The 19,812-nt window shown below is 38.7% G+C and overlaps 1 protein-coding gene across 2 annotated transcripts in view; it reads right to left on the bottom strand.

The window, feature by feature from the left end:
- The window catches only part of LOC115455719 (ATP-binding cassette sub-family A member 5), a 61,168-nt gene that overhangs the window by 8,349 nt on the left and 33,007 nt on the right, over positions 1 to 19,812 (bottom strand). Inside the window, exons 4-34 of one of the 2 annotated variants that reach the window (XM_037436823.1) lie at positions 19,290 to 19,462; positions 18,593 to 18,830; positions 18,063 to 18,289; positions 17,145 to 17,223; positions 16,312 to 16,419; positions 15,847 to 15,990; positions 15,296 to 15,446; positions 14,861 to 15,002; positions 14,053 to 14,283; positions 13,758 to 13,872; positions 13,307 to 13,456; positions 12,531 to 12,698; positions 12,055 to 12,130; positions 11,324 to 11,500; positions 10,853 to 11,025; positions 10,416 to 10,517; positions 9,579 to 9,735; positions 8,660 to 9,011; positions 8,080 to 8,266; positions 7,483 to 7,599; positions 6,841 to 7,060; positions 6,060 to 6,147; positions 5,381 to 5,549; positions 4,521 to 4,676; positions 3,772 to 3,987; positions 3,326 to 3,486; positions 2,744 to 2,951; positions 2,157 to 2,248; positions 1,501 to 1,591; positions 765 to 846; positions 359 to 403 (exon numbers count right to left, since the gene is read on the bottom strand). In XM_037436823.1, coding sequence (XP_037292720.1) covers positions 359 to 403; positions 765 to 846; positions 1,501 to 1,591; positions 2,157 to 2,248; positions 2,744 to 2,951; positions 3,326 to 3,486; positions 3,772 to 3,987; positions 4,521 to 4,676; positions 5,381 to 5,549; positions 6,060 to 6,147; positions 6,841 to 7,060; positions 7,483 to 7,599; positions 8,080 to 8,266; positions 8,660 to 9,011; positions 9,579 to 9,735; positions 10,416 to 10,517; positions 10,853 to 11,025; positions 11,324 to 11,500; positions 12,055 to 12,130; positions 12,531 to 12,698; positions 13,307 to 13,456; positions 13,758 to 13,872; positions 14,053 to 14,283; positions 14,861 to 15,002; positions 15,296 to 15,446; positions 15,847 to 15,990; positions 16,312 to 16,419; positions 17,145 to 17,223; positions 18,063 to 18,289; positions 18,593 to 18,830; positions 19,290 to 19,462 — 4,795 coding nt within the window. The remainder of the gene's footprint in view (positions 1 to 358; positions 404 to 764; positions 847 to 1,500; positions 1,592 to 2,156; positions 2,249 to 2,743; positions 2,952 to 3,325; positions 3,487 to 3,771; positions 3,988 to 4,520; positions 4,677 to 5,380; positions 5,550 to 6,059; positions 6,148 to 6,840; positions 7,061 to 7,482; positions 7,600 to 8,079; positions 8,267 to 8,659; positions 9,012 to 9,578; positions 9,736 to 10,415; positions 10,518 to 10,852; positions 11,026 to 11,323; positions 11,501 to 12,054; positions 12,131 to 12,530; positions 12,699 to 13,306; positions 13,457 to 13,757; positions 13,873 to 14,052; positions 14,284 to 14,860; positions 15,003 to 15,295; positions 15,447 to 15,846; positions 15,991 to 16,311; positions 16,420 to 17,144; positions 17,224 to 18,062; positions 18,290 to 18,592; positions 18,831 to 19,289; positions 19,463 to 19,812) is intronic. The other variant, XM_037436824.1, reaches the window with a different exon arrangement.

The raw sequence follows: 19,812 nt of genomic DNA, 5'->3' as shown, positions 1-19,812 counted from the left end.
GTTTTATTGGCATATCGGTACATACATAAAAGTATAGTGCATGCCGTTTGATTATCCAGATAAAGCGGTTTTCCGAAAACCCATTTCTCCCCAAAACCAATGTCCCTCAATAATTCGGATAATCGACACTCTATTGTATGGCCAAGCGAGGTAGATATACAAATGAATGCAAAGGTATAAATTTAAATAAATTAGTAGATATTCCATATGATTTACTTTGAAACTCAATATGTACGGTTACATCAAGCTGACTACGTACATTAGTGCGGTGAATATTAACAATATATTAATTATTTTTTATTTATCTAGATATGTGAATGTTCGTAACATATTCCATGCGGAATAGCAAGAAGCTCACGGTAGTTTTTCCAGAGACGAAACTGATGATCAAACATAAAAGGCACTAGAAACAAGAATAATCGATTATAGATGTTAATATTAAAATTATGTTACGTTTTTTTAACATAACAACCTCTAAAAGCCATCAACCATTTTATACTATTCGCGGAATAACTCTATTTAACTATATTAAAAAATAATGTAACAAATATTGAACGTAAAATTATTTTCACAAAATATAAGAATATAATTAAAAAAACTAAAGTAACAAATTTGTAGAAATATTACTACTCAATGTTTATATCAACAAAGCTTTAAGATATCTGGTATTAAGTTTGGTAAAAGCGTTAATTTGCAAAGCGAAAAAACTTCATTGAACACAAAGCTAGGTAAGCAATAATTCTAGACTAAATTATGTGAATTACCTTCATCAGCTTCCCCTAGTGATGGTGAGTTTTCTGTCGAACGCAACGGTGATGGCGACATTGACATTTCGTTCTCCATCATCTAAAACATTAAAACATCAAATAATAGTGAAAAATAAATACAAATAATTATGCAAGGTACCAGAAGAATGAGTCTATGGCTGGATTTTGTTACGGAGTTGTTTCGAAAATAGATTGATACTTAGGTTAAATAATGTGTTGGGTAATGTTACTCTTTTAGTATAAGGGTAAAAAGTTACAGAAAAAATATAACGGTCACTACAGATAATAGTACAATAAAATATGCTTGCGTATAAAATGTTGCATGTGACGAGTTTAACAATCAGTTGTTACACTTCTTAGTTGAAATATATTCTGTCTTATTTCGTCAGTTTTTTATGCATACATTTTTTTTCCAGAACATATATGTATATATTTTTTTATATGGGCAAGGCAAATTGACCCTACTGCACCTGATGGTAACTGGAGTGAGGACCAATAGAATATCGACTGATGAGAGATGATTGCTAGGCAATCGACACAATTATGCCGGCCTGTTGGAACCGGATATACACAGGTTGATCCCGGAACGCGACACACTGCCGTGAGCCACTATGGTGGATTTTAATACCTTGTGTACGGTGGGCGCTATCCGGGCGGATATAAAATATATCCAAATACAAAAAAAAAAACAATGATAACTTTTAACCAGAGATGAAATTCAAAAATCTCTCACCGTTGCCTTTTGATAGCTCTGTCCAATCTTCATCTCCAGCGTGTAGCCAGCGCCGTACAGATTCTTCAAATGTTGCGTGGAACCGATACACCTGTCACAAGTATAGATAGATTGTATAGAGATGGAGCGATCAGCCATTCAAATTACGCGCCCAAGCCTACGCTGTGCACTCATTGGCGCTCGGCACACGCGTGGCACACGACGTTTTACATACGACGTTTTGTCTTGATTGATATTGTTGCCTGTGATTGTGATACAAGCAACAAACATTATTATATGGAAGGCAAGGCTTTTATTACACGTGGAGTTGGTGATAATATGGAACCTCCATGAGCTCCACAGAGACATCCTCGCCCTCATACTCACCACTACAACTCCTGTAAGCTCGGCAAGTCCTTATCTCGAAACGAAAATAATCCAATAAAAACACTCACTTCGAATTGATAACCTCCTCTTTTTTTGAAGTCGGTTAATAAAGATAGGGAGGTGCTGGAAATATGAATTTGTCCACTTACTTCCACAGCAAAGTGGGAGACAAAATAATGAACTTAGGAGGCATTTTAACCTCAAATACGGACGTTTACAATTACAAGATTTTGAATAATAAATGGCACTGTCTCCTTTTGGATTTACGATTGAGTTTGGTTTATAATTACCTCAGACTCCCCTTCACCATGATACCCACTCTGGAGCACAGCGCGTCAGCCTCCTCCATGGAATGTGTTGTCAGTATAGCACCCTTCTTTCCCTGCAATAACCCAACCTTTGGAATTAAGATGCCTCGCTTATTCTTTAGTGAGAAAATTACTGAATTGTACCATAATAACGATAGCTCACTAAAGATGTGTTCAGTAGTCAATTGTTGCACTAACTATATAGTTAATTTGTTTATAGGTTTTTTTCTTTTATTTTTGTGGTTCAATAAAGAATTACCTATTTATTTATCTAGTCGTTTAAGATTACTTGGAATCTTCTCGGAAGCTATGTGTTTGATTGGTTGCTACATTTAATTTGTCCATTTTAATTATACTTCGAGGTTGAATTCTCGTATGCAAGAGCTCTTTTTGTATATAGAAATGTTATTATAGAATATCAATGACAGACAAATGCACAGCTTTGTGCTTTTTGATCTTCTGCCTCCAACCAATAATGTCCAAACACTAATATGCTGCAATTTGAAGACCTTCGTGCTTGGATGATTTATGGATAGGCATTTCCTCTTTAATGTTGAGGAACTTGATACCTGGAAGCTAGCAAGGATGGTGTCCCACAGGAACCGCTTGGAGCGTGGGTCCATGCCGGTGGAGGGCTCGTCCAGCAGCACGACGCGCGGCGCGCCCACCATGGCCAGCGCGAAGGACAGCTTGCGGCGCGTGCCGCCGGAGCACTCGTCGGCGTGCTTGCCCGCGTGCTCCGCTATCTGCAGCCCGCGCAGGTACGCGTCCACGATCCTGAACAAATCAAACGTGTGATGCTTTTTGTAGCATCTCTGATCCCAATCTTACCTATATTTCAATTCGAAGGTGGTACAGATCTAAGTCATTATTTAAAGAACGTAAAGCAAATTATAAACAATTATGAATGTAGAGTTCAAATTATGAAAGTAGAGTTCAATAACAAATTAAAAGGGGGTCATGATTTTGGAAGTGAAAATAGTAATGCCTCTCCAAGTTCCAAAATCGATTATGCAATAACTCCAACTCTTCCATCGGTGTGCTTTGCTATTAATCTAACGCATGATTTATTTGGCAATGGTCACTTATAAATGCCCCAATACCTAGTACATAGAGACTCCTATATTAAAAGAGTTCTGAAGGCGTCTAACCTGGGCGTATCAGTCTTGCTAACGCCCCGGATGGCGGCGTAGCACTCGATGTGCTCGCGGATGGTGACGTTCTTCCAAAGCGCGTCGTGCTGCGGGCAGTAGCCCAGCATGCGGAACGCGGACGCCTGCGACTCCCTGATGTTCTGACTGCCCAGCATCACCTGGAGAACAATGTATGGGGTTCAGATCTTGATCATTGTTTGGGTGATTAATTACCTAAGGCCCTCAGGCCTTAAACATCCGTTCCATATGTTTATGGTGGATGTATTTGACTGATCATTGTAGTTTTAAAACCTTTTTAAGAAAAATTTGTATTTACTAACCAGCTAGATATTTAGACTACGATTTTTCCAAAAGTAAGCTAAGTGGAGGAGAAGAAGAAGAAGGGAATACGGATATCCAGACATGTTGCGCCAAATTCGACGTTGTCAGTTAGTGAATCTCACCGTGCCGCAAGTAGGCCGCTCCTCAGCGGTGATGATCTTCATGGTGGTGGTTTTGCCGGCGCCGTTGTGCCCGAGCAGGCCGAAGACCTCGCCGCCCTCGACGGCGAGGCTGAGGCGCGCGAGGCCGGCGCGGCGCGCGCGGTGCGCAGGCGCGCGCGACACGCAGCCGCCGCCGTCGCCGCCCGTGCCGCGCACCTTGTACTCCTTGCGGAGGTTCTGCAAACAATTGCATCAACCGTTTTCTTATGTGGCTCTCTTTGTTATTCTTGAAAAAGTTCTAGAATGATTTAGCAGTTTTTAATTTTGGTTTATATTGCTCGCATTTCACGAGTATATGAAGTTCTAGAATTTGAAATAGCAGTTTATTGTTGTCAATAATAATGTACAAAATTTGGTTGTAATGGTGTCTTTGTTCTTCTCGGAAAGGGTGGAAAATGATTTTGTTTTATTTTGCTCATTTTGTACTTATTGCAAATGTATTAAGATCTGAATTAGCAATTTCTAGTTCGCGCGGTAAAAAGTCCCTTTAGATTTATAGAGTCTTCACGGAAATCATTAAAAAATATACAGAAAATTTCGACCATTGTCTTGCCATCATAAGGCCGGAGAGGCGCTACCCGGTTGATTACTTCGTGTATGCTGACAATAAAATAGCAAGTCGTAGAAGTTGTTGTACAGTGCCTTAGACTGAAATCCATCTGTACCTATGCAAATGGACCAATATAGATAAAAACTAATTGAGTACTAACATGCACAACAAGCGGCGGCATGTTGTGCGCGGGCTGCTGCAGCAGACTCGCCACGCGTCTCCTCTCGCGGCGCACGTCCTCGTCCTCCCCCGCCGCCCCCTCTCCACACATCCCCACCTCGGGGTCTAGACCTGGCTCCGAGGGCTTGCGACCGCGCTGCAGAAAGAATTACATAACGTTTAAACATGAGTGGTTGTAGATACTAGGGCCACGAGGACCTTTGTTACTTTAAGTTCTGATGAGTTAAAGTGGCGAAGGAATTTTTTCAAAAGGTAATTCAAAGTAAATAAAAATTGCCTTAGTTAACACATTGCGGTCAATTTAACAGAAATCAAAAACTCAGACCAACGTAAATAAACCTCAAAGGAAAGCCAGTAGGAATCGGGTTATATGGTTACATAGCCTCGCCACTGATGAGTGAGATGAGATACTACTTATGGGCAGTTGTGACCTTAAACCTTATAGAACGAGCGACTAGTTTAGCTCGTCATTCATTTATACAAAAATAAAGAATGTGTATGACATGTTGTTTGATACTGAACTTGAAACTGGTGGAATGTCTTCTCTGAATGATAACAGTGAACATTTAAATTAAACTATTTTACGAACTGAGGTGTTGTTCATCCGCAAAGTCAGAGTTACTTTGCGGATGAACAACACCTCAGTCTCCCCCGTGACCATGAAGGCTGCAAAGTCTTCAAAACGTCGGGAGAAAAGTAAAATATTAAAACCGCGATAAAATTCGTAAAATAGTTTAATTTAAATGTTTAACATTCGCGTAAACTTAAGAAAGCAATGAACATTTCGTGATTGTCTGTATTTATATAATGTTTAAAATTATGAGCTAAAAATGTATATACCTGGCACAGATCAGCTCCCGACTTCAGCCTGTCAGCAGCCTTCAGCGCGGCGCCACAGAGCGGCACGTGGAGCAACGTGGCACATATCAACACCCACACCTCCGCCGTGAAGTAGCTCCCGAGGGACGGCGTGGTGCACAGCCCGCGCAGGTTGCAGGTTAAATACACCCTAGATATCAGACAATGTTATTAGTTGAAGTGAGGGTGAATATTTTTCTGTTTTTAATTTCAGGCGTGTCTCTATTTCGCAAACCTCTATGGAAGCAACTTACACACAAGTGTGTCGTCATACCTGCATGCAAGTACAATAGATAACGGAAACGCGGCTCTAGGTTCCTCAAGCGAAAGATGATAAATTACTACAGGTTTGATGAGGTAAAAGCCTCTGTAGCAGAGTTGTACTGCATGCGCGGTACGGCTCCACTCTGAGGTCCTGGGTTCGAATCTCTGGTCGGACAAACTGATATTTGGGTTTTTCTGCTCAGTATCAGCCTGAAATCTGGAATTTGTGCCCGATATGGCGATAGGCGCGTTCTCTATCACATCATGGGACGGAACACACTTGACGAAAATGTACCCTTGGGTGCCCTGGTTGCGCTTCTGCATACCCCTTCGGGGATAAATGCATGATGTGTGTGTGTGTTGATGAGGTAAGAGAAGACGATGTAAACATACGTACCTATCCACGTAGTATATGATGGCATATGGTATATACATGACGTCCAGGAAGCTGAACACCATGTGTAGGTAGAATGCTATGTCGCTACCTGTAAGGAAGATTTATCTTCAGCATAATTCTTAACAGAGTAACCTATTTGTTCCTTTCCTTCATATAAACTGTGTTCTGTTGTCCATTTAATATAAATCATAGTGTTTTTTTTAGTTTACTAGCCATGTACCGAGATATAACATTTGAGTTCCCTCCTTTCTAATGCTGACGTTTTGGTCCTAGCTAGAGACAGGAGATCAACTCTCTTAACTGGAATTATTTTATCACGGTCTTTAGTTTCAATCTCGCATGCGCACTGACACATATACAGACAGAAGCAAACTACAATTCAACATCAAAACATCTGTTAAACCATCCTAAAATAACTTTAATAACCTCAATATTGCTGGTGGTGGGTCTCTCAAAATTTATGAGAGCCGTCTGGGTAGGTACCACTGCTCATTTATGTCACCAAGCAGCAGTGTGGAGTCACTGTTGTGTTTCGGTTTGAAGGACATTGTAGCCAGTGTAACTACTGAACATAATACGACTTAACATCTCATGTCTCAGGATGGCGAGCGCAGTGGAATACCAAACAATACTTTGTAATTCAAGGTGTTAGGTGATGTTTCTACTGTTTATGGGCGGTCGTATCGCTCACCACCAGGCGAACAGCAAGCTCGTCTCGTCATACACAGCAATAAAAAAAAAATACATACTAAAGTAGTTAGCAATAGCAATAGCAACTTACCCCATTTAAAAGTGTCAAGAACAGCGACCAATATAAATGGTATGACTCCGACCCAAGTAGTGATGTTCGGCATGATGCTTTGCGCGGAGTCCATCTTGTCGAATATGTACGAGAGACAGGTGTTAAACAAGATGGCGGACGGGCTGTAGAGTAGGAGAAGGCCGGAGAGCATCGTGATGGCCGAACCGTTTGTCAGGCTCGGGATGTCGTTTAGGATTACCTGGGGAGGTAATTCACTCAGTTTTAGTCATGATATTATGTAAGCTTCTTTTCTAATTTGATAGTAAGGTAAATAAACATTTGGAAAGAGCAACTACTAAAATATTTGATGACTTTATCATTTAAAAACATTATATTCAAGTAATAAAATATGACAAAGGTGTAAATCGAAAAGAAGAATACCAGAGATGTCTGAGAAAACAAGAAACACGTCATTATATTATGCTAGCTTGTGCTTTCGGCTCCGCCCGCGTGAAAAAGTTTTTCTGGGATAATTATTTTTCGGGATTAAAGTAACCTATAGCATTCAGTAATGTAGCTTCGTATTACTAAAAATAAATTCATAATTGATTTTGTAGTTCCTGAGATTCGTAAGTTCAAACAAACTCTTCAGTTTTTATGATTAATGCGATATCCACTCACCAAAACGAGCACTCCAGCGCTGGTGATGATCATGATGAAAATCAGGATTGTGAAGTAGGTGAGGAAGTACATGCTCATCGATAGACCGTTCACGCGCAGTTGATTCTTCGCTTTTATCTGAAAGATATAACACGCGATATGTCGTTTTATTTCCGTTGGAGACGTCGCTCTGAACATCGAGAATTATACCACATTTTAGTCATTTATAATTTAAATAATAATATCAGCCTTGTATTATAATACTGTCCCACTGTTGGGCACGGGCCTCCTCTACTACTGAGAGGGAATAGGCCTTAGTCCACCACGCTGGCCTAATGCGGGTTGGTAGTCATTTAAAGTGAATGCATTTCTAATGACTAAACTATGGTTTTATTATTGAATAACTTGGTAGTTTGACTTATAGGCATAAGACTATTTCAGTAATTATTATAACAAATACTCCTGTGGGACGCTTCATGTCTGTTTAGGAAACATGTATAAATAAAGCAAGAATAACATTTCTTTTCACATTTTTCTTGAGGCGTCAAGACGGTACACGTTTTATTATAAAATATTACTTTGTCTAGTCTTTGGTATGAGTGCTACAAGACTTCATACCTCTCTATCATAAACAATATCAACGGCAAGCGTGACCGGCACCAGCGCGAAGATCATGCCGACGAAGATTGCGCAGATGACGTTGCCCACGTTGAACTCCTCCTGCTGTTCCGTCTGCTGGAACGGATGCGACAGCACCTCGATCGGCTTGAAGTTCTCCAGCATGCCCGACGCTGACATTAGTACCCTGGGACATTTGGAGATTGCGGGTCAGTCTTGTGTAGATTGTAATATTTAAAAAACCCAAACCCAGATTCTGGTGTCGTTTAATGGTATCATTTGTAAATAGTTCGATAAATAGTCAATTGAATTTCAGAATCTGTTATTTGTTCAAATAGATTTTTAATTTTGTTGATATTCTTAGTAATGAAAAGAATCCAATTAGTTTCAATCCATAAAATGAATCTAAAAGAAAATATATTATTAAAATTAAAGACGTATGTTACTACCATACTTTTATGCACCTACCATGATTATTTCTGCACCACCCTAAGGTGAACTGATAGAGAATGCCTATGGTATTAATTCCGCCTGTATATATTTGTATATGAAGTTCTAAATAAATAAATATATTACTTACCTATAAATACTATTATCTAACAAATTGATTATAATAGGCAGACTATGTGTATAGGTCGTGTTGTAGTAGGCCATGATCTTTCCGTACGGCAACAAGCTCTCTTTCAAACTGAACGCTCCGAAGTTCTCCATATCCAGAAGATTCGAGAAGTTTCCATCGAAATCCACTATAGGATGAGCTCCGAGAAGTTCCAACGATTCTCGAAGGTCTGTTAAGTCTTTCATATTGTTTTGTTCGCTGTAGAGGGCGATGGGTGTTCGGTTGAAGTACGCGTTGGGGTCAAGTTTGAGTGGTTGCATTCGGAAGAACACGATCTGCCGTGACTTCATGTAGAGGCCGAGGGCGCAGGATACTGTAAGAAGTTATTTGTTTGTTTTAATTATTTCCAGAGTTTGCTAGTTTAATAATAAATATTGCGGAACGAGATTAGAATTTAGCTCGTCGTTTAACAATTGTTATATCACTGCCAAAAACTAAATTAGAAAGCTTGTCATGTCACTTAGGAGCCTTTGCCATTTTGCGATATGACTACAATGTTCTTCTCATAAAAAGAATGATTGCACACTGCTGATTAGTGGTTAAAATAGTAGTAGTATATATTCAGAAGAACGGTTAAGTGTCTGAGTTCACTTAGGACATTGTTATACTGCTATAAACTATTTGCTGGTGGTAGGATATATTTCATATCCGCCTGGATAGCGATCACCGTACACAAGGTGTTAAACCCCGCCATAGTGGCCCGCGTAAGTGTGTCGCGTTCCGGGATCAGCCTGTGTATATTCAGCTCCAACACACCGGCATAATTTCGTCATCCGTCGAATAACCATCTCTCGTCATTCGATATTCTACATGGACTTTACTCCACTCATCATCAGGCGCAGTGGGATATTTTCCCGTGTATGTATATAAAACAACTTACTGATAGGCAAGAATATCATGACGTAGAGTTTGTAAGGGTCCCGGATCATGCGCACTGTGCGGATGTACACGAGCGCGCAGAAAGTTCGCCAGCAGGACGGCTCCGTCTTCACCACTTCTCCTAATGCCTCTACTGATACTGGCGCTTCTGGTGTTACCTGGGACAATCACAAATGAACTCTTTTGAATTTGAATGAAATAATAATTTATTTGAGTCCATCCGTCACTATTTATATTCTGTAAATTTAGATTAGATAAGCAAATGTGTATGTTGGTCCATCCAAGCCTGCTTCCATAAAAGCAGAGAAGATATGGCTATCTGGACTCTTTTAGGTACTTCCACTAAACCATAAGAAATCGCACGAGATGAAGGGAGTACCGAGCTTAGCAGAATTTGAATGCTTAAGATACGAGATTTTGGTTAACCAAATTTTCTAGTTTCTTCAGTCCACATTGTATCGACGTAAAAAGAATATTTCGCAATCTCGGTGCCTGACGTTACCTTTATAACATAATATCGCCAAAATAACTGCAATAACTCATTACGTCAACATTTCATAAGATTCCGCACATGGACGGTAGTTGATTTAAATCATCAAAGTTAACAGAAAGAACAGAATAATTTAGATTAGGATGAATTCAATGCGTGATAATCAACATATTATGTAATCAGATTGAACTCTAGTCTAGAGTCTAGAGTCTAATAGTAGTGGACTAAAATAGTCTCTGAAAAAAAGTAAAGAAGACAGAAATGGCTTCGGACAACTTAATCAAACCTCACACAGACAGACAGGTGTTATGTTTTTATGACCTATATATAATATTAGTACTTTGGTACCTTGACATGTTCTACCCCATGTGTGGTGGAATGCAAGGCGTGTGACGCGGGAGGTGTGGGCAAAGATGCCGGTGTCTTCTGTAGGTCCTTGTCATTTAGTTCCTAAAAGTGGAATAAAAATTATGCTTTAACTATCAAACAGTAAGAACATGATTTTCCTCGTGTCACGCATGACTGAAATCATGTTCTCCACTAGTTTTGACTGTATCTACCCTTTTAAGAGAATAAAGCGCGAGTAAGTTGCTTAAAGTACCTATTTAAAAAAAATCATAGTTAGGTTTTGTATTTGATGATTTTATATTATCTCTTTCGGGTTTCTTGTATGCATTTAGAAAATTATTATTCTATATGATATAGAAAGAAACAACCCAAAATGGTATTGCAAGAAATCATTCAAATCAACAATCATTTCAAAAGAATCAGATTTATAAGCCTACCTGATAGCTCAATGTCTTGCTCTGCAGCGAGAGGCTCCTGGATAGCGCCCTCGCTCGCACTAACTTCACCGACGACACTCCTTCCACTGCTTCTGTTTCCTCGGCGTTCTCGCCCTCCAAACTCAGGAACACTTCTTCGAGAGTTGTCATTGATACTCCGTAGCTTGTGATGCCTTTGGATCAAGATAATTTACATGCAAAATTGGTGAGACGAAAGCGATATTAGATGGTATTAGAACAATAGGTAACTATTTTTTGCAGGATTTTTAATGAACTTAAGTAAGCAGCTAAGAGATTTTACTGTCTACTTAAATTTTACATTCTAGATTGTTCCAAAATAACATATTCTAACCAGTACACTGTTTACTAACTCAGTAAATCTCTTCTTATCTAGAGCTCGTATACAGCAAGACCGATGGCCCATATCTTAAAGTAGCTCCTGGAACAAGTCAAGCTCCTTCTAGAACTCACCAAGCCTGTTGGTCTTCTCGGCGATCTCCTTCTCTATAGCGTGGAAGAGCGGCGGGAACAGATGCACGGCGTAGTGCGGCAGGATGTAGGACAGCTCGCGGCCGTGGCGGCGCGCCTTCACCGCGCGCGGCACGTGTCCGCGCACCACGCGCGTGATCTGGTGCTCGCGACACGCTCCTGGGGACGGACATGATATGCTATGTTTAGCTAGGCAAATGATTCGTGAAGTAGAATGAATTGAACTTCTCAGTCTCACTAGTATTTAAAACATTACATTGTAGCCAGTTTAACTACTGGACATAATGAGACTTAACATCTTATGACTCAAGATAGCGAGCGCAGTGGTATTCCGTATTAGGGGTTTATATTCCAAACAATACTTTGTAATTCATGGTGTTGGATAGTGTTTCTACTGTTTATGGACGATCGTATCGCTTACCTTCAGGCGAGCGGCAAGCTCGTTTCGTCATTCCAAGGAATAAAAAAAAAACGGTGTAGCCAAATACAACTAAGTTAATTCTTTCTTTTGAGAATTGTTTCTTCAATCGCAATTATCATCACTCCAAAAAATGCCCAAGTATGTTTTTCGCAACCTTTTGCCAATAGAATACCTTAATTTTTTCATTACCTAAATGTGAACAAATGTCAAAACATAATACATACTAAACAATTGACTTACTGAAATACAAATTTTCTATAAAGGTATTAAAAATAAAACTGCCTTAACTCACCATCAAGCACCAGAGTCAAATGGTATCCAATACCAAACTTATTCTTCAAAAACAATGACGTACCAGCGCATCGAACCTGCAGAACAAAGAAGAGAAATATAGGAAAGCCACGAGAAACCTAATTACATTTTATAGTAGAAGAGGAATAGCAAGCACGCGGTTTATAAACTCAAGCTCAATTTTTTTGGGAGTCAAGCGGGAACAAGCCGTTCCCCTACAGAAAGTTTCGAAAATATCGAAAAATTTGCCGTTTAAAAGCACTGGAAGGGGGGGGGGGGGGTACAAAAAATTATGGACTTTCAACTTTCGAAAAGTAGTAAAGCCTGCATAGACATAACAGTTTTATTTGAGGGGAATCTTTAATCATTAGTTTATTTTTTAAACCGTCTACTTTATACATACATGTCTATTTTATACTTTTCCAAGTCCCTCATAACAAATAGATTTTAAATGATCTTGTAATACTATACACATACCCTTCCTTTACTAATAACAGCTTTCCTGTCCCCCAATATATCCGCCTCATCCATAAAGTGTGTCGTGAGGAGCAGCACCTTCCCTCGCCTCGCGCGCTGCAGGATTCGCCAGGTCTGTCTCCTGGAGACAGGGTCCACGCCGGCTGTGGGCTCGTCCAGGATTATAATCTGGAATTTGAGGAGTTAGGGTCATTGATACAATGATAATATGCTTTATCTCTGAACAGTATATTGGGCGAGAAAAAAATCTTGAACTTTTCGTTTTTATTGTGCAGTCAAAAATACCAAGTCATATCAAAGTGCTGCAATTGATGGTGAGTGAAGTGGTAGAGTATCGATTGACTATAGATTTACTCTCGCCAGTCGACTCAATTAGGCCTATTCAAATTGATGATTTATTTTGTAATTCACAATATCGATAGAATTTTCTAACAGCCCTTACATCTCTGCGTTCTTCTATGTATTCCACCATGCATTGTTAACATATATCAAATATATTTTAAACCTAGGAAATTCTACAGTTACACGGTATGCCGAACTACGTTTATAATAAGTTAAATAAGTTCGTTGCCCTCCAGTACAATTTATATGCGTGTAAGAATCTGGTACATTCCATTTCGTTCGGCAAATGCTGTTGCTGCCTCGTGGTTTAGTGAAGTTAAAAACATTTGCAACCGTGAATAAGCAGATTGTTCTTGAGATTCCATTTTAATAACAGGTTAAATCAGCTCTATAACATTAATAGCAACTTGTAAAAACTCAATTAACGCTATTACCTTAGGGTCTCCTATGAACGCGATGGCGATGCTGAGCTTCCTCTTTTGGCCTCCAGATAAATGTTTGGCAAACACTCCAGCTTGATCCAGAAGCCCTACTTCTGCCAATGCTTTGTGGATTTCTTCTGGAATTCTCTTTCTTGGTATGCCCTGGAATAAAATCCATTAATTTGAAGAAAATACAGTTATAAATATTTTTAAATGTTTTGGAATCCCTCTTTGGCAATGGCAGCATATTTAGAACTTGGATATGGGAAGGCCGAAGGGGAAGTTCGATTCCCGGTGTAGACAAAGCTGTCTTTATAACTGTTTGCCCAGATTAGTCCATCTAAAGTTGATTGATAAGTAAGCGATCGTAAAATTGGATTCACATCTATTTAATAAAATGACCACATAATTGGTACAAGGGAATGACGGTGTTGATTGTTTTGGGTTTTAAATGTCGCCGTACCTTGACCGAAGCGAAGAACTGAAGGTGTTCCTTCACGGAGAGCAGGTCAAAGAGGACGTCTTGTTGCGGACAAACTCCTATCATTTGACGAATCTCGTACATGTCATTTGGATCTCTAAAATAGAGACATAGTAGATTAAAAATTTCTTTTTTTTCTACCTTGTCTTTAGATAGACAACGGTTGATCACTTGTTTGTTGTATTTAAAACTAATGCGTTAACTTTGAACTCTACTAAACGGTGCAAGTTTGGTGTATTAATTCGACAAGCAGTAACATCATCGGACCCACACTTACCTCACATCCAGCCCGTAAACGTATGCTGTCCCAGCGGTGGGCGCTGTCAGCCCAGTCAAGATATTGAATAGCGTGGACTTCCCAGCGCCGTTGTGGCCCAACACGGCTGTTATTTGACCCTCATAGATGCTGAGGTCTATGCCATCGATAGCCTTCACTTCAGGTCGTCTGCAGTGACGGAAGCTTTTTTGCAGACCCACAATTCTGATGGCTTCTTTGTCTTGCAGCTCCCTAAGGATAAAGTAAATATGGTTGATGACAATAAGGAAGCCTAACAAGGATAGAGAGAATATGGTTGTAATAAAGGTATCATTAAAAATAATATTAGAAATACTAATATTATTTTTAATGATCTTCATTTCTTTTATTAGGAGATCTAGTAATTTCTATGGCAGTAAAATCTCTTGCAATGGGTTGTATACTACATAAAATATAGTATTTAAACCATGAAGCGGCGATAGCCTAGTTGGGTGTGGAACGGTCTGCCAAGACGAATGTCCGCAGGTTCAATCCTCTGACTTTTCTAAACAATCATGTGTGTATTCTTTGTGAATTTATCGTTCGCTTTAACGGTGAAGGAAAACATCGTGAGGAAACCTGCACATCCGAGAAGTTCTCTATAGGAATTTCGAAGGTGTGTGAAGTCTACCAATCCGCACTAGGCCAGCGTGGTGGACTATGGCCTAATCCCTCTCAGTAGTAGAGGAGGCCCGTGCTCAGAAGTGGGCAAGTATATAATACAGGGCTGATATTATTATATTTAAACCATATTTGAGAACAAAGGAAGTTATGATCAAAGCTAAATTACCTGGGTACAGGTTCGATGTCCTTGTTATGAGCCGCCTCGCCATTGGAATGGAAGTGAACCGCGGAGACGCGACCACGGCGGCTGCCGAGCCAAAACGATGGCAGCAAGCAGAACCATGGCTTCTGTTTGATTCCATATTCACCTGTACAGATAAACATCTTGGATAATGATAATTTTGGCCACCTTTGTTATATTCTTTGCTGCGAGATATATTCATCTAGTTTTGTTTCTCTCGTATGAATCTTGTTTATGATACATCTCAATCTTGAGCCGAACATTTACTTGATATTTAAATTCGAAACTATCAAACGATGAATAAACTTACTTAGCGTAATTTGCTGCTGAGACATAATATGACATAATAGTGAACTTAGAGCCTAGCAAAATAAGAAAAGCAAGGTTCTAATTAGACATTATGCGAGTATCAGCACTTACTAGGTATGACAGCATCTAGCCAGTATGCAGCCAGACCGTACAACACGGTATCCACCGCCATCATTATGAGACTGCCTCCAAACGGCACACCAGGTCCGCTCCACAGATTGTCCCACGTTACGCCCACACCCGCCATGTCGAGAACCAAAGCCTGTGTACAATATGTCTGATAGCACAGAGTGTACGAAGATGCCTCCAAATATATTTTTTTATTGTTTTAGTAGGCAAACGAGCAAACGGTGCGCCTGATGATAAGCAGCATCCGCTGCCCATTACTAAAGCAATGCCAGAGGCACAGCCAAGAGGTCGCCCACGGTCCCCATTACTTCTGTTATACTTGAAACTATAATGATTATATTCAATCAAAACTTTTAAGGAAGTAAGTAATGTTTCGTAATTGAAGCTAGATAGTTTTCGATATACAGTTATAGCAATAAATAGAATGAATATTGAAAATTAGAAATAAATATAAACATTTACAAATATAACTATAGTTTACGTTAAGCAGAAAATCTGTAAACAAGGAAAACCAAATAATTTTGGTAACTCACTTTGTCCATAGCGAGCGCGTAGCAGCTGGAGCTGATGAGGGAGACAAACCAGAAGGCTAGAGAGTCCGCGTTGGACACGAATACTTGGATGAAGTACAACCCGCTCATGAGGTTCACCGCGAAACTGCCTAGGATACCAGCAGTCTGGGGACAAAATGTCTTTCTGAATGTTTTTCTTTTTACATTCAATTTTACATTGCATGATCATGAATATCGTTTTAAGGAAATCCAATATCAAACAAAATCGTCTTAACTATGTCTATTTCTTACAGCGTTGTTCGTTTCGCATTATTAAAAGAGCCATTTAACCAACTCTAATTAATTCTAATGCTTATTTTTAGGCTCCTTTGTTGACATTGCACACCAGGCACAACTAGGCATAATCATTTTGAAGGGTTTCGATATAAAGACTCGACTAAAATGTAGGTACATTATTTATTGGAAGCGTCTTTGTTTACTACTTACCCTGGCTCTGTCGAAGAACGGCGTCAGCATAAACGCAAACGTGATGATGGTGAACCCAAAGAGCAACATCAGAAGAAAAATGAGGATGTAAGAAGAATGCTGGAACACCTGCAACCATACAATGCATCTGGAAGTAAGCCAACGCAGTGACGTCACTGATTCTTTTTGCAAAGGAAACTGTCAACAATTTAATTGATACCTACAAGCTCAATTCATTATGTGCCAAATGCAAAAAATAGATTAAAATTTTTGGAATTTATGACTGTGTGAGTGGTTGAACTTTATTATATACTAGCGGATCCGACAGACGTTGTCCTATCTTAACTATGAATTTGCAGCGCGCATTCTGTCAATCGCTGACAGTTATTTCAAACAATTGACAGTTGTATAAAATTAATATTGTCGTTAAGTTTTCTTAAATTTTCTAATTTTCCGCGCAATTTTTTGAGTGTTTTCTTTCATAAGAACCTACTCCTGACAATAATAAACACAACAAAAAAAAAATATAGTGAAATCCAACCAGCCGTTCACGCGTGATGGCGCAACCAAGAGAAATAGGGATTCATTTTTATATACATAGATTAATAGGATTAATCCATAATAGCAGTTCCATATTAAAGCAAAACACTTTGCCACTTTGGTTTTGCTATTTTCTCAAACTGGTAATCGGTTTAAGAATTATTTACATAATTTCCGAATACTTTAATCCACCTTATATCCTGAGAATGATCATTAGCTTTTATACATTTGTTTCTGCACTACTTATAGATTATTGGAATGCTATCTCAAATGTTCATACATGTTAAACGAATTATGTATTCTTCATATCTTACCTTCAAAGTAAACAACAAAACGGTGCTGACGAGAGACAGTATTGTAACAAATACAGCATATATGAGGAACCAGGAACCCCTGCCAAAGAAACAATTCATAAAAATTAAGCCATACACATAATAATAATAATTAATTTAATTACCGTAAAGTTTACAATGACAAACAAAAGAAATAATAATCAAATCAAATATTTTATAAAGCAGTTATGTCTTCATTTAAGTCGATCTCTGCACTAGATTCTAGGCCTCTACCACAGAGACCAGTACATTACATTCTTACATCTTGTATACGTAAGATATAGAATACAAATTCTGGAAATCATAAATTGTCCAACAGATACATGTTTTAAGACGTCTGTCAGTCAATAACAAGATAAATAATGAATTCCTTTGAAGTATGTAGATCAGTATTATTGCCAACAAAAATCAATATTTCAAAATCTAAAGATAAGTTCTTAGCCTAAATTTCTAAAATATGAAGTAAGATCAGCGTATGGATGTCTTTCAACTACTGATGAAATCGATTGTTTTATTTAAAGCATTTTATGCTAAGACAGGGTCATTTTGACATTGTCTTACTAAATAAAACCACATACTTAATCCTTTGAAAATAATACTTTATAATAAGTTACTCAAATAATTTCTGACTGAAAGTGTGATGTTACTTCGGTAACATCACACTTTCAGTCAGATACAGACAGACAGATGCCATATTCGCGCTAAACTACAAAATAATTAAAAAGTCAGAAAAGCAAAACTGGTATTTTGGTTAAAATATTTATTACTCATGAATAATTTTTAGCATAGTGTGACCATAGGTAAAGACATGTATGTGGTTTCATTTTTAACGCGATGTCAAAACGACCCTATATAACCATACACGATCACACTAATATCTATAATACCAAAATATCTCACCAATACACAGAGTCTTTCAACCCCATGATCCTCATTCCCTCCCTGATCTTCTTCTCCTTCTCCCCCACCACAAACATCAGCAAGTAAGTGATGAACTGGGACAACGTCATCACCATGTACATCGGCATTATGACCCTGAAGATCACCAGCCAGTCGCCAGTGTGCTGAGGTTTTGGGAACTGGCGAAGGTCAATGCGAGGTGGTGGAATCGCCGAGTCTGTATCTAGCTGTTGAATGGAAAGAGATTGTTTAATTTATTGTGTCTAGTTTGTTGAATATTAAAGAACTTAAAGTATGTATAAGCTTCGTAGAAAACATATTTTGAAAGGTCCTATATCTCAAATTGTAGGGATAAGACAAAAGACCTATTTATTCCTGTAATGAAAAAGGTGTTCAATTTTTATTAGTAGCATTCAATATCTAAAATGCTCATGTTGAATATGGCAGCATCTATGAAATAACCGCTTAGAATTTAATAAGTACATCTTAATTTAACAGTTTATTATTCTTAATTCTGATAAGTTTCGTACCTTTATCTTGATATAATCTATTAAAGTCTGCAGCGCCAGAAAGCCAGAGTAATAATACTGTAGCACTGGACACGTGTCTTCCCTGTGCATTTCTGAGAGAGGGATCAACTGCCCTCCTCGCGACCAGTCGGAAGACCAATCCTTCACTCCCGTCCTCTCTCTACATTTTGCTGGGGACGTTGTTAGTGTTCTTGTGGAGGGGGTACCGATGTGGGAGGGATTGGTCCGTATGGTGTAGCTGAAATTATGTTTATTAGGAGTTATAGTCTATTAGTGAAAGATTTTAATAGCTACGCATGTTCTCTGATCGATTTGGAAGTAGAAAATACTCAGCTATATTGCCCTAGTTAGTGATTAGATTAAGGCATAAAGATCCGAGATCATATTAATATTTGCAACTTTCATTTTAAATTATGAGATTGACTTTTTATATCAGAAATACGATTAATCGTCTGTGAAATTTACGATTTTTATTGGGGCAGGGTGATAGAGGTTAAATATTCTAAGTGCGTCAGTATGAAGACAGTAATATCTTCGAAACGCCTAAAGAAAATTATAATATAAAAATCCACAATAAAATACGAAAAATAGTTATAGCGATACTCTAACTTTTTAAATTACTGACTGACTAACGCAAATGTGAAAGTAGGTAGGAATAACGAAGTTAAATTTATCAGTTTCATCACAGAAGACTCACCGAAGAGGTTCATTAAGCGAGCTAGGGTCTGTATGAAAGATGACTGCTATGGGAAAGTTCCTAGCGTCGTTGTGATACGCATCGTTCAAATCCTCTGTATTGTTGTACTTGATCCAGTGGATGGGATGCTGCCCTGACGCCACCAGCATGCCGTTTATGTTGTCTAAAAAATCCTGGAAAATAGAATAAGCTTTATTTTTGGTTGATTATTTGTCGCCTCTATGCTTTATGTTCAACTGACCAACTCTTTTTCAAATTTTATCATAAAGTTAAATTCCAAGTATAAAAATGTTCATAATCCAATTTTGGAAAAATTTGGACGGTTGGACATAAACACTATCGTGTATTGCTAATTGCTGAAAATTTTGTAAGGCTGGAACAAGAACTACGGCAGAGAAGCTTACGGTTGAGGCTGACCTAGTAGCAGAAGATATTGGTAGAAATCGCAACCAAGCCAAAGCCTCGCCTATTGACCAATACCAATATAAACAGTATAGACTTTTACAAAAGCATTTTAAAAGCA

This window comes from Manduca sexta, chromosome 9 (genome assembly GCF_014839805.1).
Source record: "Manduca sexta isolate Smith_Timp_Sample1 chromosome 9, JHU_Msex_v1.0, whole genome shotgun sequence".
Classification (NCBI taxonomy): Eukaryota; Metazoa; Arthropoda; class Insecta; order Lepidoptera; family Sphingidae; genus Manduca; species Manduca sexta.
Note: the sequence above shows the minus strand (reverse complement) of the source record. Positions and strands in the feature narration are given on the sequence as shown.